Source organism: Mustelus asterias, chromosome 10, assembly GCF_964213995.1.
Source record: "Mustelus asterias chromosome 10, sMusAst1.hap1.1, whole genome shotgun sequence".
NCBI classification, from domain to species: domain Eukaryota; kingdom Metazoa; phylum Chordata; class Chondrichthyes; order Carcharhiniformes; family Triakidae; genus Mustelus; species Mustelus asterias.
In genome coordinates this window covers 83,592,990-83,608,132 of record NC_135810.1, presented here as the reverse complement: position 1 = coordinate 83,608,132, position 15,143 = coordinate 83,592,990, and the positions used below count along the sequence as shown (strand labels likewise).

Sequence of the window (15,143 nt, the reverse complement as noted above, 5' to 3'; positions counted from 1 at the left end):
TTTCTAGTATTTCTATAAACATTTCATCCCCCTCTCAGCTCATCATTTACAGCAAATCATGGTCCTTATTAAATCAATGCCACTTCCAAGCAGTTAATCTTGCCGTTAGAAATATCTAGTTACAGACTCTTCACAAAATGCTATGAAGCAGCAAACCAAACTTTATCTAGAATCACTGTAAATTAAAAGTAGAATCTAGCAGTTCTACTTTCAAATTAGAGTCTTAAAATAGCCATTATTTAAAATAAATGGTGCAAAATCTCCAAGATATCTGACATCAACCTATAAATAAGAGCTGGCAATTGGCTATGTATGTTTATCTTGCAACTCTCCTATGGAGTGAAGCATTGTGTGGGAAATGTGCATAACTGAGATATATAGCTAATGCTATTTATCCAAATGATTGCCTGCATGGTGCACAGGTCCATTATAATTCCAATCTTTTAAGTGATGCAGTTTCCAAGAGTCTTAAGTTGACTGTAGCTCAGGAACCTCCTGTTGCTGGCTTGGTCAAAGAGGAATGAAAATAAAGCTAGCTGCTACTCACTTAGGTTCAAGTCCCACTCAGATATAAGCACATATTCTCGGCTAATACTTCAGTGTAATGCTGAGGAAGTGTTGAACAATCAGATAAGAATTCTGCCTCTAGGGTGGAAGCTAAAGATCTCATAGCATTATTTCATAGAAAGGTAGGAGAGTTTCATCCAGTGTACAAGCCATTGTTTATCCTTCAACCACAGCACTAAAACAAATTATTTGGACATTATTTCATTGCTTTTTGTGAGGCTTTGCTGTGCACAATTTAGCTCCTGTGCTTCCCTACATTACAAGAATGCTTACATTTCAAAAGTACTTTGTTGACTCTAAGCGCTTTGGGATATCCTACGGTATTGAAAAGAACTACCTACATGAATGTCATCTTGTTCTTTCTTTCTCAAACAGTTTTTGTCACTTTGAACTGCATGTGTAAAGTGTTGAAGGGCTGCGTTTGTGCAGGTAGAAGGAAAAAGACAGAATGACCTCAGTGGGTGGTCAATGCTAAAATAAACTGAGTTTAAATCTGCAAGACTAAGCATATAAATAGGAACAAAATGCTTTTGCAGATAGCACTCAGAAGCTGTACTGTTAAGAATATAGAAATACTGTATACAAGAGATGTGTGTATTATAATGTAAAACGACAGACTCGTGCACAAAGGTTCAAGCGAGTAATTTAAAGAGGTAACCTCTGAGTATCAACTGTAGATTGTTAACTGAATTCTGAGCTAAGGATCAATGAGGAGACCATAAAGAACCAGAAGTAATCATCTTTAATACTTATAATTCTTCTCCGTCACATGTCAAATGCAATTTGTGCGTTCCATGTGACAGTGATATTAATCAAACCGCCGATGTTCTACTCCAACACTAAAGTGGAAGCAATTTGAGCTGCTGCACTCTAAAGCAGCAGGACACAAATAATGACTGCTTTCAGTGTCAGACACGCCATTCAGGTAATCTGCTCAGCTGCCAGCTTCAACAATCAACCTACAGCATTTTTTTTTAATCAAATGTCTCTGCTGGAAAGTTTAATTTAAAATCTACTATGTACTCACTTTATTCCAGGGATTAGCCCCTGATGTCCCCATTTGAAACCTGGACACCATGCAATCGAAGTCATACCCTTTTATAACTACTTTAGATTCACAGTTTGGTCCACGGTATGGATTAAACCATGAAGCTTGCTACATTGTTATGCCTCCCAATTCCATTGAGGAACAGGTTCCGTTGAGAAACAATTCAAGTGTGAACAAATTTTAGCTACAAAATGATTTATTACTAAAGCACTATGGTGCATTGCCTACACAAGTAGGAGAAACGTGATGTCCCTTCCTTTCAGTTTCATATAGTTACAGGTAATCTTTATTTTATATCTCAAACTGATGATCTTGTAACAAGATTAAGCTCTTCCAGATAGGAATATATTGTGAAATTCCATTTTGCTCACTCCCTTAAAAACATATTTTGGCCTTACAACAAAACTGCATAGACTTTAATATCAATAAGAACTCGCATTTATATAGCACCTAATACAGTAAAATGTACCAGGCACTTCACAGGAGTGTGGTCAAACCAAAGTTGACACCAAGCCACATTCGAAGATAACAGGGTAGGTGAGCAAAGGTTTTATCAAAGGTGCAGGTTTTAAGGAGCTTCTTAAAGGAGCACATGGAAGCCTGGGGGTGGAATTCCGAAGCTTATGGTATATATGCAGTTGCAGGCACACCAAGTTCTGGAATTCCACCCCCAAACCTCTCCGCTAGCTCTGGATCTGCAGTCCATTGATTTACAGCACGTCAACTGCACATCCAAGAATTTTTAAACACAGGGAGTGTTTCTGCCTCTATCGCCTTTTCAGGCAGAGTTCAAACCTCCACCATTTGCTGGATTCTCCTCATCTTTGCTCTAACCCTTCTGCCAATTATTTTAAATATGGATACCTGGTTATTGACTCTGCTAAAGGAAAAAGGTCCTTCCTATGCACTGGCAGACTGTGAATAGTAGCGTACCACAGGAATTGGTGCTCGGACCACAACTGAATCCCTTAAACCTATCATTAATATATATTAATGATTTAAAGGAGGGAACTAACAGCAATATCTCCAAATTTGCAAATGACACAAAGATGGGTGGGAGGGTGAGCTGCGAAGAGGATGCAGAGATGCTTCAGTTTTATTTGCACAAGTTGAGTGAATAGGCGAATGCATGGCAGATGCGGCATAATGTGGAAATATATGAGGCTGTCCACTTTGGTAGTAAAAACAGGAAGTCAGATTATCCGAACGGTTATAAATTGAGACATGGGTGTCCTCATATACCAGTCGCTGAAGGTAAGCATGCAGGTGAAGCAGGCAATAAAGAAGTGAAATGGTATATTGGCCTTCATAGCGAGAGGATTTGAGTACAGAAGCAGGAATGTCTTGCTGCAATTATATAGGGCCTTGGTGATGATATGGCTCTTGGGGTGAAGGGGATTAAAGGATATGGGGGGAGGGGGGGGATTCATTGAGTTGATGATCAGCCATGATCATAAAGAATGGCAGAGCAGGCTCTAAGGGAGGATTGGCCTACTCCTGCTCCTATTTTTTATATGTTTCAATCTGGGCTCCTCATAATTTTACACTTCAATTAAGTCTCCCTTCAGCCTTTTCTGTTCCAAAGAAAACAATCTTGCTCTATCCGATCTTTCTTCATAGCCAAAATTCTCTGCCCTGGTAACTTCCTCTCAAATATCTGTGATCATAGCCTTCCTGTATTGCACTGACCAGAACCGTATGACATATTCGAACTGTGGCCTGACCAGTATCCTAAAATGCTATAACCAGCAGATCAAATGCTGGAATGTGTGATTAGGCTGGGTGGTTCAATTTTCAGCCGGCACAGACATAAGTCGTGGCCTCTTTCTCTGATGCATACTTTTGATAATTCTAAGTGCAGTTGAGGTGTAGATCAGACAAGATTCTCATTCATTGGCAGGATAGGTTTAAGGGATTCAGTGGCCTACTCCTGTTCCTATGTATTCATATCAAATGAATCAAACCTCCTCGAGTATATTGGGGCTCCCACAAACACTGTACACTTGCAGTTGTGCGTCAACCGCACAGAAAGAAACTTTTAGCAGCCACTTAACTAGTTAAATTGTAGAGCAACAGATAATTGTAACAAAGCAAATGATCAAACTTGGCTTTTCTTCTATGCAGTTTCTTGTCTGTAAGTCCTCAACACAGCAGATAGCTCATTTTATAATGGGATGGGAGGCATTCCTATTGTGTTTCATCCCCCTGGAGTCATTCAATTTATATTCTACAAGATGCATTTTCCTTAAATTTGTCTCTATTTTCCTCCCAGCATGCATATAGATCAGTTAATTTTTTCTTTCTCAAGAGAATTCACAAGTCCAGGCCTTCTTCATTGTGTTGATGATGGCACCTGAGGCACCAATTTTGTAATACATTCAGTCTCAGTTTCACAATAAAATATCTACTTCTGTTGAGCAACCTCTATGGTTTCATTTGCAGTAGTCTGAGTCATCTGAAAGCTGCACTCCGGTAATGGACTCTTGATAAAAGATTCAGGTCACAGCATACAGATGTTGAAATCTTCTACAGACACTGAGTAATGTAGGAAACTAAATGATCAGACATGCAGCTGATCAACAGATTGACAGGTGGAGTGGCAAATCTTGGGTTGAAAACAATATACTTTCTAAAATCAAAAGGCAAAGATTTAGTGTAAACTGAGGTGCAGAGAGAAAAACAGAAATTCTAAAATTCCATACAGATGTGAAGTAGAGGCTCTTTTTAAACACAATTATTGCGCAAAGAGATTTTTTTCATGAAAGGAATGGGCTTCCCTAATTTCATGACAAAAATTGTTACCAAAAATGAGAAAGTACAGTGAAAGTTCTACTTACAATGAAAGTGGAAACAGCTTTTTATAAGAAGACAGTGTCCCAGGGAATTCTATTTTCTGCCCCCACCCTGCACCCTTTCAATAAGCAATTCCTCAGTATATTGTGATGATACTGTGCCTTTAAGAAATGTATTTTAGTCATGTTTCTGTGCATAAGTTTGTCAACTTAGGACAAATGTTACCAGAAGATGGCAGATGTGACACTGACGGAGGCATGAGATAGCCAGAAGTCATTTCATGAAGACAAAGGACGTATTAACAATAAGAAAACTCAAGCTTGAAACAAGGAAAAAAAGCCTCGTAAGGTTCCAAATTGTATCCACTTTCCTGTATGCCTCAGAAAGCTGGAAAATAAATAAAGATCTGTGGAAGAAAACATAGGCCTGTAAAAAGTGATGTATTTTAAAATTCCACATACTTTCCATAAGACAAAGAGGTGTTTGAAATTGCAAGAGCACGAAGAACTCAAAGTGACGTCCAGAAAAGAAAATATTAGTATTTTGGCCATTTGATCAGAGCTGAAATAACAAAGATCTCTTCTACAGGGAGAAGTGGAAGGCAGCAAAAAAAAAAGGGGTCGACCCAGATGTAATTGGATGACAGACATGGGAGTAAGAGACAATTTTAGGTCTGATATTAAGAATTTTTTCTTCACAAAGAGTGAGTAAACCCAAAGATACTGCAGGAGGGGGACTTTAGGATATGACTGGATGCGTAAATTGAGATGAACAGCATGGGTTCTCTCATTCATAATTATCATGTGAATGAAAAGAAATAACTTTAGCCCTAGGGCAATATGGAGAGAAAGGGGGTAATTGTGGTGCCTTAATTATGAAAACACCAAAGAGCTTTGTTTATACCTAAGCCAATGCATTTTTTTAAAAAAGTGAACACCTGTGAATCTGTAATTAAGTTTCAAGTGTTTCGTGGCCAGAAGATTTGCTCTCATCTTCAATGATTTCCCACTCCAATTATAATATTCAATTTGTGCTGATGATCAGCAATGTAGTATCTTCTGTACATTACACTGATTCCCATAGGCATAGGAGAGTCTAGAAATTTGGGAAAATGTTTTCCCAATAAGCCAGATTTGTTGGTCTATTGATACACTTAGTTAATTGCCACACTGAAATAAATCTTTCCTAATTTATAGCTCAAATATACTAAAGCTGGCTACTAATTATCATCTATTTCCACATCAAACTCAAACTTACTGTTTTGCACAACTTACAAATAAGTTGCATCTTGTCTTTAATGATTGCTCTCAAAAGTTTAAAATAAGTTTTAGTCTTACTAAAGATATGGCAAAACAATTTATTCTTAATGAACTAGAGCATTTTTTACAAACAGGATTGAAACACTTCCTATATCTGAGACCTTTACTTCCAAAGCAAACACCTCTATGGTATTGGAGATGGAGTTGCTTAGTTGGAAATCTAGATTTTTGCAACAATTGCAGAATATACCTCAAAGTTCTATATCCCAAGAAAGTTATTTTCCTAATTCAGTAGTTAATTGTGGTTTTCATCTCATTTTACCAAGGACAGCTCCGCAGATATCTTGCTACATTTTGTTGTTTGCTTCCACTCCACTTCTATTAATTGAACTCCATATTGTAATACTCATGTTCATTAACTACATCAACAGATCTTTCATTGTCTGAAATGATTCTGCACTATGAATGTCCAATACTCTCAAGTCCCATGTATCTACTCACCTTCACTGTGCTTATATGTTGCAAAACACTAAGATGGAATCTGATTCTCTCATCTTACATAGGAATTAGGAGCAGAAGTAGGCAATTCATCCCTTCGAGGCTGCCCCGCCGTTCAATCAAATCATGGCTGACCTCTCTCTGGTCTCAAATACACTTCCCTACCTGTTTCCCCATTTCCCTTTAACCTGTTTTTTTTTTAAATAGGAAATATATCTATCTCCTTCATGAAATCATTTAATAATTCAGACTCCACCGCGCTATGAGGTAGTGAGTTCCACAAAGTCACCACCCTCTGCTAGAAGTAGTTCCTCCTCATCTCAGTTTTAAATCTACCACCTCTCAACCTATACCTGTGATCTCTTGTTCTAGATTGTCCCACAAGGGGAAACATTTGGTCTATGTTTATCTTATCAAACCCTTTTAGTATTTTATATATCTCAATCAGATCCCCTTTCATCCTTCTAAACTCCAGCGAGTACAAGCCCAAACTGTTTAATATCTCCTCATACATCAACCCTTTCATCCCTGGGATCAATCTGGTGAACCACTTCTGAACTGTCTCCAATGTCACCACATCCTTCCTCAAATAAGGAGACCAAAGTTGGACACAACACTCCAGATGTGGTCTCACCAACACTCTATAGAATTGCAACTTAATACAATCCAATGCATAGGTTGCACATAATTAGAGCAGCTGCACTGCATGCGTTCAGTTTAAAATCTTTAGTTGTCCTTGTGACAAGGTTATGAATACAATAATTTACTATAAATGATGCAAGTTTAAATTTCTCTCAAAAGTTGCTCACAAAAAGCACGATTCCAAAATAGATTCAGAAGTTGTTCATCACAATTTGCCTAAAAGCATGCTTTAATGCATCTGAAAGCCTTGCAAAAATACAATTTAAGAAGTACCTAATGCAGTCCCTTATTATGTTAGGGTAAAAACTGAGTTAGTGCCTTTCACTTTTGAAGATGCAGGTTTTAAGCCTTGTGAGGGAATGATCTAAAAGGCAGCATTGGTTTCACAGTTCATTTGAAAATATCTCAAAATTGCAACTCCGTGAAAATTTTCAGTTTCAATCTTCACTTTTTTTAAATGGAATGTAAATCTTCCAAGTTAGAAGCAAAGACTTACATTAGCATGCTGATACAAGTACTGACTTTTTATGTGATGCCTTTGAGAAGAAGATCAACTTGCAACTGGATGTATTATCAATCAGAAATGGATTGAAAAATCAAATTGACATTGGAGTTTTGGTAACCCTTTCAAATTATTGGCACCTTCTGAAGTCCTTACTGATTTAAAACTTGAGAAGCATTGATATGTTGGATAGTTATAAATCATGAAATACGTTAAATACCCGATATACCCATTTGACAGTAATGCTTTTGGCTCATCCCAGCTTGCACTCTCTGTTGTTGTCTAATTGCATCCTCAAGGTCACTGTCAGTGAGCCAACAGCAAAAGCAAAAAGAAAGCAGGGGAGCCAAGCCACCTAATTCCTCACTGGAGTGAGAACACAAACAATTGCAATCATTGGCACATACAAGCAAGTCAGCAGAAAGATTCTAATCAAGATCAAGATTACACTTCTATTTTGCACACAGGAAGTTTGAAGTCCTTTTCCACTTGATCAAATGCTTCTGCAACATGCAATGTAGTTTTTGCTTTGGGAAGCAATGTTCTTTTCCATTAGAATGAATAAAGCTGATTTGAGTCTGTCTGGTGATGGGAGATTTTTACAGAATCATCGAAGGCTGAGCACAAAACCAACCATTCAACCCACACCTGCCAGTGTGCTTTTCTTCAGATGAACCACCTCGCAAAACCCAGTCTCCAACTCACCACTAGATTTCTCAATATTCCTTTTCTCAAACAACTGCATGGAAATATGAATTTAGAAGATATTTGGGGAAACAGGTCTAAAATAGTTCAATTTTCAAGTTTGAATAGTGGATCCACTTTAAACAGCTACAATTGAAAAGAGAATTTTACTGATTTATGAGTATTCTATATTCCTTTGTCCAATTTACAACCTCTTAATTAATAACATTTGGCCTTGGTAGACTACATTTAATTTCTTAGCTTTGATAGGCCACAATTACATACATTTCTCTAATTAAATTAGTAAAGTCAACAATATTGTGAGACTTGAATGCAGTCAATAAGGTCATTAGTTTCAAGGTCTCCAGAATGAGTCATTAACACAGACAACAGAAACTTGCAATGAGATCAAAAATAGAGGCAAGAGGAGTCATCTGTGCCTGCAGATATCTGTTCTAACTCCGTGGGATGATACACAATTGAATGAATGTTGCTGCAATTTTGTTTTCAGGAATTGGTTCATTCTCCAAGTAGAGGTTTGAGCTTCTACCTTTTGGTTATCTTAAATCTCTCTTTGCAAGGGAAATCCCTCATTCTGTAATGACCAAATAAAGAGGAACAGAGTGCAGCAGGGAATTCATTATCTAGAGGCATTCCCAGAAACTATTATTCTACTTAGGTGTTATCAATTAGAATTCAGATGTCCAAAAGCTGGATTTTCCCTGACCCGTGGAAGGGGAGACATTGCCACTAAACAGCCATCTGTTTCTTCATATTGTGACTTGGAACGCTGAGATATAGTGAAGTACAAATATTCATCGAGGAAATTAAACGTAACTCAGTTGCAAAATAATTCATGCATATTTTGGATTTCTCCGTCCAAAAGCCAAATACCAAGGACACTGGAAACGGAAACTGAAAATGCTAGAAATACTCAGCAGCAGCATCTGTGGAATTAATGTTTCAGGTCAAGACCCATCATCTGAGGAAAGGTCACAGACATGAAACGGTATCTCTGTTTCTCTCTCCACAGATGCTGCCTGACCTGCCAAGTATTTCCTGGATTTCTTGATGTCACCTTCAGATCTTCATTTGAATGGAGAAATTGCTTTTAAGGCATAAGTAACACAAACTGATCAGGATCATAGTCTCAGCATTAACTGAAACCTACTATGGCTACTTGGTAATTGAAGATTCAATTTTCTTTCTACTCAGGGCAGATGTGAAGCAATACTTTCTGACTTGTACCATGACAGGGAGTGAAGGAGAAATTTAATTAACACCAATCTTTTCACGCAAACAAGAAATTTATCCAAGAAAAATAGACACAAAATTCTGAAACTGTAGCATTTTCTAAATTAGTTCAACGTTGTAACCATTACACTAAAAAGCTGCAAGTGTTCACCATCATTCCTCGCCATCATTCTTTAACCTGCTTAGAGATGATAAAAACAAACCCCAATTCCTTCTTTACAGAATGTATAAAGGGCTAGACAGGGATCTAAAGTGGAGGTCGGTGTGTAAGGAAAGAGAAAACTCTACCACAAGTTGGGGAGAGGGAGGAGAGCAATGAGATTGGCACGTGGGAGTGGGAAAGGCAGCAGAGAGCATTGACTGAAACCTCACAGATCTCTGGCAGATTGCACTGTGGAGAACAGCATTGTTAGCTTTGCACACGAAAATATGGAGCTAAGGACTTGAAGGTGAGTGTGAAAAATAGATTTCCAGGTATGTCAGATAGATGCAACAAGGCTAGTATAACAGGGAAGTTTTACGAAAATTGCTGCCTTTAGGTAAAGTGAAAATGATACTCAAGACCATTAACATAGATATTCAATTCATCAGGAAACCATACAAGTTATTTCTCAGCCTGCTTTGGAGGTGATATAAAGTCCAACACTCTCCACCTTCCGTGCTAGCTTCAAGATAAAAAAATCTTCAAAGCTGTTCTTTTTCCAATTAACAATTTTAAATATTTCCACTTAGGTTCCATTCTTCAAATTACAGGATGACACTTACCCGATGTTTTTCTTTTATCTTTAGTCTATAAGCTTCCTTGTCATGTTTGTCCTCTTCGCGTAGCCTCTCTTTTGCTTTCTCCATATTTATTCCTCCTGTGTCATCATCCAGGTCATTGCCTAGTTTGCTTTTTTGCACTGGTGGCCATTGCTGGATCATCTTCAGGATATAAATAATAGTAAAATGTTAATGGTAGTGACAGCAAACTGGTATTGGCCATTACTTGACAAATTGCTCCAATTGTACTCTAATGAACAACATCTCAAAACAATTTGTTGCAGAAGATATTGTTATTAAAAATAGCATGTACACTCTGCACGAGACTTCTGCTATGAAATTCCATTTCACCTTGCCACCAACTTGAATTCAACTTTTAAACCAGGTTGAAATTCAAATCCAAACTTTAAATCAGATTTTGCTCTCAATTAGATCAACAGAATGAGCCAAAATTACTAGATTTTTTTTAAATTAGAGGGGTGATGAGAGATAAATTTGACGTACGAGATTCCCATAAAACAAAAAGCAATGTTGTGTATTATAAAGAAGTAGCATCAAAAGCAGGTACAGGATCATTTATTTAGCATTTAACGTTAATGTTAGGAAACAGGCTTGGGTTCAAATCTCTGACCCACAACAGCTCTGCAAATTAAAAAGATGATACTAGCAAGTAACCAATTCCTGCAAGACATCCACAATTGTAAAATGAGACGCGCTGTGTAATTAGGAAGGGAATTATTCTCTCTCTTGGAGAATACTCCGGTTGTTTTAGTCTCAGGTAAAAAGTTGCATGTGCTGAATCTGATATTTTGATCAGTTTGAACTCATTCTGTCTGCTAGATTCCTTAGTATCTGCTGCCAAATCGAATCAATATTGGAAGCGATTCTCCAGTCCCGTGTGCCCTGGCGCAAATTCTGTTATTGCAGAGAATCATGTGAGACAAGCCAAAAAGCGATTTACGCCACCAAGCACCCCATTTGGGATTCTCCCTGTGTCGACATAATCTGGTTCATACCCAGTGAGTGCGTGAACCAGATTAGCATATTTAAATCCCGAGTTAAATATGCAGGGTCTGTTTGAACATTGAAACATAGAAACTAGAAGCAGGAGGCCACTTATCCCTTCGTGCCTGCTCCGCCATTCATTTTGATCATGGCTGATCATCAAATTCAATATCCTGATTGCCCTCTTTCTCCCCCTCATATCTCTTGATCCCTTTAGCCCCAAGAGCGATATCTAATTTCTTTTTGAAATCACACAATGCTTTGGCCTCAAGTACTTTTTGTGGTAATGAATTCCACAGATTCACCACTCTCTGGGTGAAGAGATTTCTCCTCACCTCATGCTAAAGCCGGATTCACCCGGCTCCCGGGATTCTCCTATCCTCCGCTGCAACAGGAACCCGGCACCAATCACTACTGGTCTCCACAAATGGAGACAGTGCTTGATGGCCATGCCAGGGGGCTTGGAAGCCATTGAAGAATGCCAACTGGTTGGCACTGCCAGGGTACATGAAGGGGCGGAGGGACAGGGGACACGAGAGGGTGCCTGCTGGAGGGGTGGGACTCTGGTGACTCCAGAGCGGAGTTTCACTCACTTGGGGCAGGAGGGACCGACCAATGCTTATGATTTGGGAGATGACCAATGCCCAATACCAGTGAGGATGGATGAATCGGGGGGCTGGACATTTCGTGATGCAGGGGATAGCCTCTCCGGGGTCATGGGTTGGGGGTGATCCCCATTTCTGCAAGAGACCGAGCACCCCAATCTCTAAGGAGCCAGTCCCACAAATCTCTTTGCCAGTGGAAGTCTCCCCAAGCTCCAAAATAAAACACGACTGTGTGGATGAATTGTGATCTGGATCACACCTACACCGCCACCGGAATTCTCACTGCTATTCTTGCCATAGATAACGCTTAGTCATTTTTTGGGAGAATTTGGCCCATTAACTGTTCCCTGCTTGCCTCTTTAGCAATTGCACTTCTAATCCCCGAAACGTTTTCAAAATAGTATTTCACAAACTGCTTAAATTCTACATTCCAATTTCCATCCATCCTGATCCTTCTCGCTCTCCTAAAGAGCAGGGCAACATTTTAGATAATTTCTCTGCTCTTACTCGCATGTCCAAGCTGTTTCATCCACTACCATCCGAAGTCCAATAAGAACTCTGATTCTGTTTTTCTCAATCCATAAGGTATGTCCTCTCAAAATGTCACGTGTTGTTTGAAGCCTCTTCACTTTTTTTTGTGCAGAATTTGCCTATTCTCTAATTATAAACCTATTTAACTGCCCAGCGGTATTTTCTCAAGTTATAAAAGCTGCTCTTAACTACTGAATTATTGAATTTCCATCACCGTCAAAGTATCTGTGCAAAGTATGATCATTAGCCTGGTCTTTGGCATGGCCATTCCACTGATGATACCTTTGGTGGTGCATCCTGGAACTCTGCTTTCAAGTACCTCAATGAATGATCTTTCACTACCTCAGGCACCTCTAAAAACCTTTTGACAGGGTTTAGCATCAAGCAGTCTGAACAACTTACCACCACATGGTCTGTCACCAAAGTTATACTGATAGCCTTCAAGTTTCCTCTCATCTTTGTTTTACTCAATGGCTCATTTGCTAAACTCCTTTTCCAATCATAGAGGGCCTCCCTCCCTTTGCCTCTTGGTGGCATCCTATTTTAGGACTTCAATTTGGTTTCGTAATCAAGTGAAAGCAGGTGTAGGTGCATTTGCTTAGAACAAACACATTAATTTATCAATTAGTCTCCGTTATGTCATTGGATTGGGAACATCACTGGAAACAGGAAGTGAAGTACATCACTCTGCAGAAACAGCATGCCTTATTTATCAATGCAGACTGCATTAGTGCAAAACTGGTCAGTGATGATGGCCTTCAGACCTGAAAATGACATTGTGGAGTCTGAATGACAGCAATTAAACAAAATGGGAGAGAAAAAATTCCTGAATTCACATTTTATATAATGTGCAGCTTAATTACAGTATAAATAAATTAAGCTACTGTACAATCTAACCATACTTCAAATGATAATTATTATTTTTATATGCCTTTTCACCAACCATATTCAAATATTTATTCATTCAATTCATCTGATTCATTGCAACATTACAGTGCATTTAATTAAAGTTAATTATTCAAACAATTTGGAACAACTAGTTTTAATTCAGTGGCAGAAATTTAAATTTGGCACAAATATTCCATAACGCAAATGTTCTAAACACAGATTTAATAAGCAAGGTTTTCAAAAACATTTTTTTTAACAGCTCAGCCTTGACTTTGATTTCTAGACAAGTTCATGAAAATAATGAATATTACTAACATACACATGAAATAGGAGCGGGAGTCGGCCACTCAACCCCTCAAGCCTGCTCTGCCATTCAATACAATCATGGCTGATCTGATTGTAACCTCAACCCCATATTCCTGCCTACCACTGATAACCTTTCAATCACTTGCTCATCAAGAATCTATCTAGGTCTGCGTTAAAAGTACTCAAAGACTCTATTTCCTTTGAGAGTTCAAAAGACTCACTGCCCTCAAAGAAAATAATTCTCCTCATTTCTGTCTTAAATGGGCAACCCTTTATTTTTAAGTAGTGCTAAAATCTCCAATAAGAGGAAACATCCTTTCTATATCCACCCTGTCAAGACCCCTCAGGATCTTACATGTTTCAATCAAGTCATCTCCCACTTTAGAAACGTAAAACGTTGTTCTGTAAAGGATGTAGCCTGAACCCATGGCAGTTGTGGTGTGGGTGAAGGGAAGAATAATGATAGAATATTCCACAGCTTCTCTGAAATGATTGTCATCATCTAATTAGAATTTGAGTGTTTGGCATGTATAATGGGATGCAAAGCAAATATCTGTGATTGCTTCCTGTCTCATATCTCATTAATCAAGCACTTCAATTTTTTAACTTATCTTTTAAGTTCTGAAAATATATACAACATAAAATGTCAGACTACTGAAGTTTAATTAGCATAATGAAGTGAGTCATGAAAATAATCCATTTTTTGTGCATCCATCTGAAACTCACCTCTCCTTCTTCATTGAAAGTGACTTTTGTATTCACTTTAAAATTTTTCTTCAAGGACTTCTTTGCTTCTTTGACTTTTGTTTTTATTGTCGCTGTTTTCTTTATTATTTCCTCTTCTTCTGTGTCAGCTTTCTAAGAAATAAAAACGGGAATGTGAATGTCTTGACTATTAGTACTGGAACTCAATGCAATCAACATGTATACATTTAGATTAATGATTGCTTACGAATCAACAACATTCATAAAGAATCTTACATTTGTACTGTTCAGGTACAGTTGTCAATGCTTCTGTAAAATTCATTACAACTTGTCAATCTGGCCTACACAAAATCTTTACTGAACTAAGCCAGTGGCATACTGTGAAAAAAATATTACAAAAGGACAGCAAAAATTCACTAAACCCTAAAGATTTATCAAGGAGCATTTTCCATCAACAGATGTCTTCTCTGCTATTTTGCACATTTCTAATTCCAAGAAAAGCCAGAAGAGATCAAAGTTGTAGAAGTACAGTAATTTTTTTTGCTGCCTTCAAATTAATGCTACATGTAAATAGCATACGACTTAAAAGCACCTCATTGTGGGTATCGAATTAAGCAGTCCAAAATGTTCAACCTCTATTTGTGGGGATATGGTTGTTCTTAGCAAAAATGCCAATACAGGTCTCTCCTGTGCTTGGGGAGTAAGTAGAGTTCCCATTCTGGAATCTAGCACAAATTCTCAGGTATACATCATAAAATAGTTGTTTGCGCTCTACTAGTTTAAGTGTAATCAAAGTGACTTTAAAAAAAAGCATGTTAATCTAGTAAAATAAAAGTATTTTCATTGAAATGGCATCATTCATACTACAGACAAATGCAGTAGCTGATGCGGCGGTTCCACTAACAATGAGACAATTGGCCAGACAATTGGTTTTACTGATATTAGTAGGAGGATGAATATTGGACTGGACATTGAACGCCCCTGCTCAAATAGTGCTAAACCATAGGAGGGGGCAAACAAGGTTTCAACTTAACATCTCATCCAAAAGAAAGGGCCTTTGGCAGTGCTGTACTCCCTCTGCACTGCACTGAATC

At 38.2% G+C, this 15,143-nt stretch overlaps 1 protein-coding gene across 1 annotated transcript in view; it reads right to left on the bottom strand.

Annotated features, from left to right (window-relative positions):
* The window catches only part of ddx10 (DEAD (Asp-Glu-Ala-Asp) box polypeptide 10), a 242,134-nt gene that overhangs the window by 102,543 nt on the left and 124,448 nt on the right, over positions 1 to 15,143 (bottom strand). Inside the window, exons 14-15 of the mRNA XM_078222065.1 lie at positions 14,071 to 14,202; positions 10,013 to 10,171 (exon numbers count right to left, since the gene is read on the bottom strand). Of these exons, the coding sequence (XP_078078191.1) occupies positions 10,013 to 10,171; positions 14,071 to 14,202 (291 nt within the window). The remainder of the gene's footprint in view (positions 1 to 10,012; positions 10,172 to 14,070; positions 14,203 to 15,143) is intronic.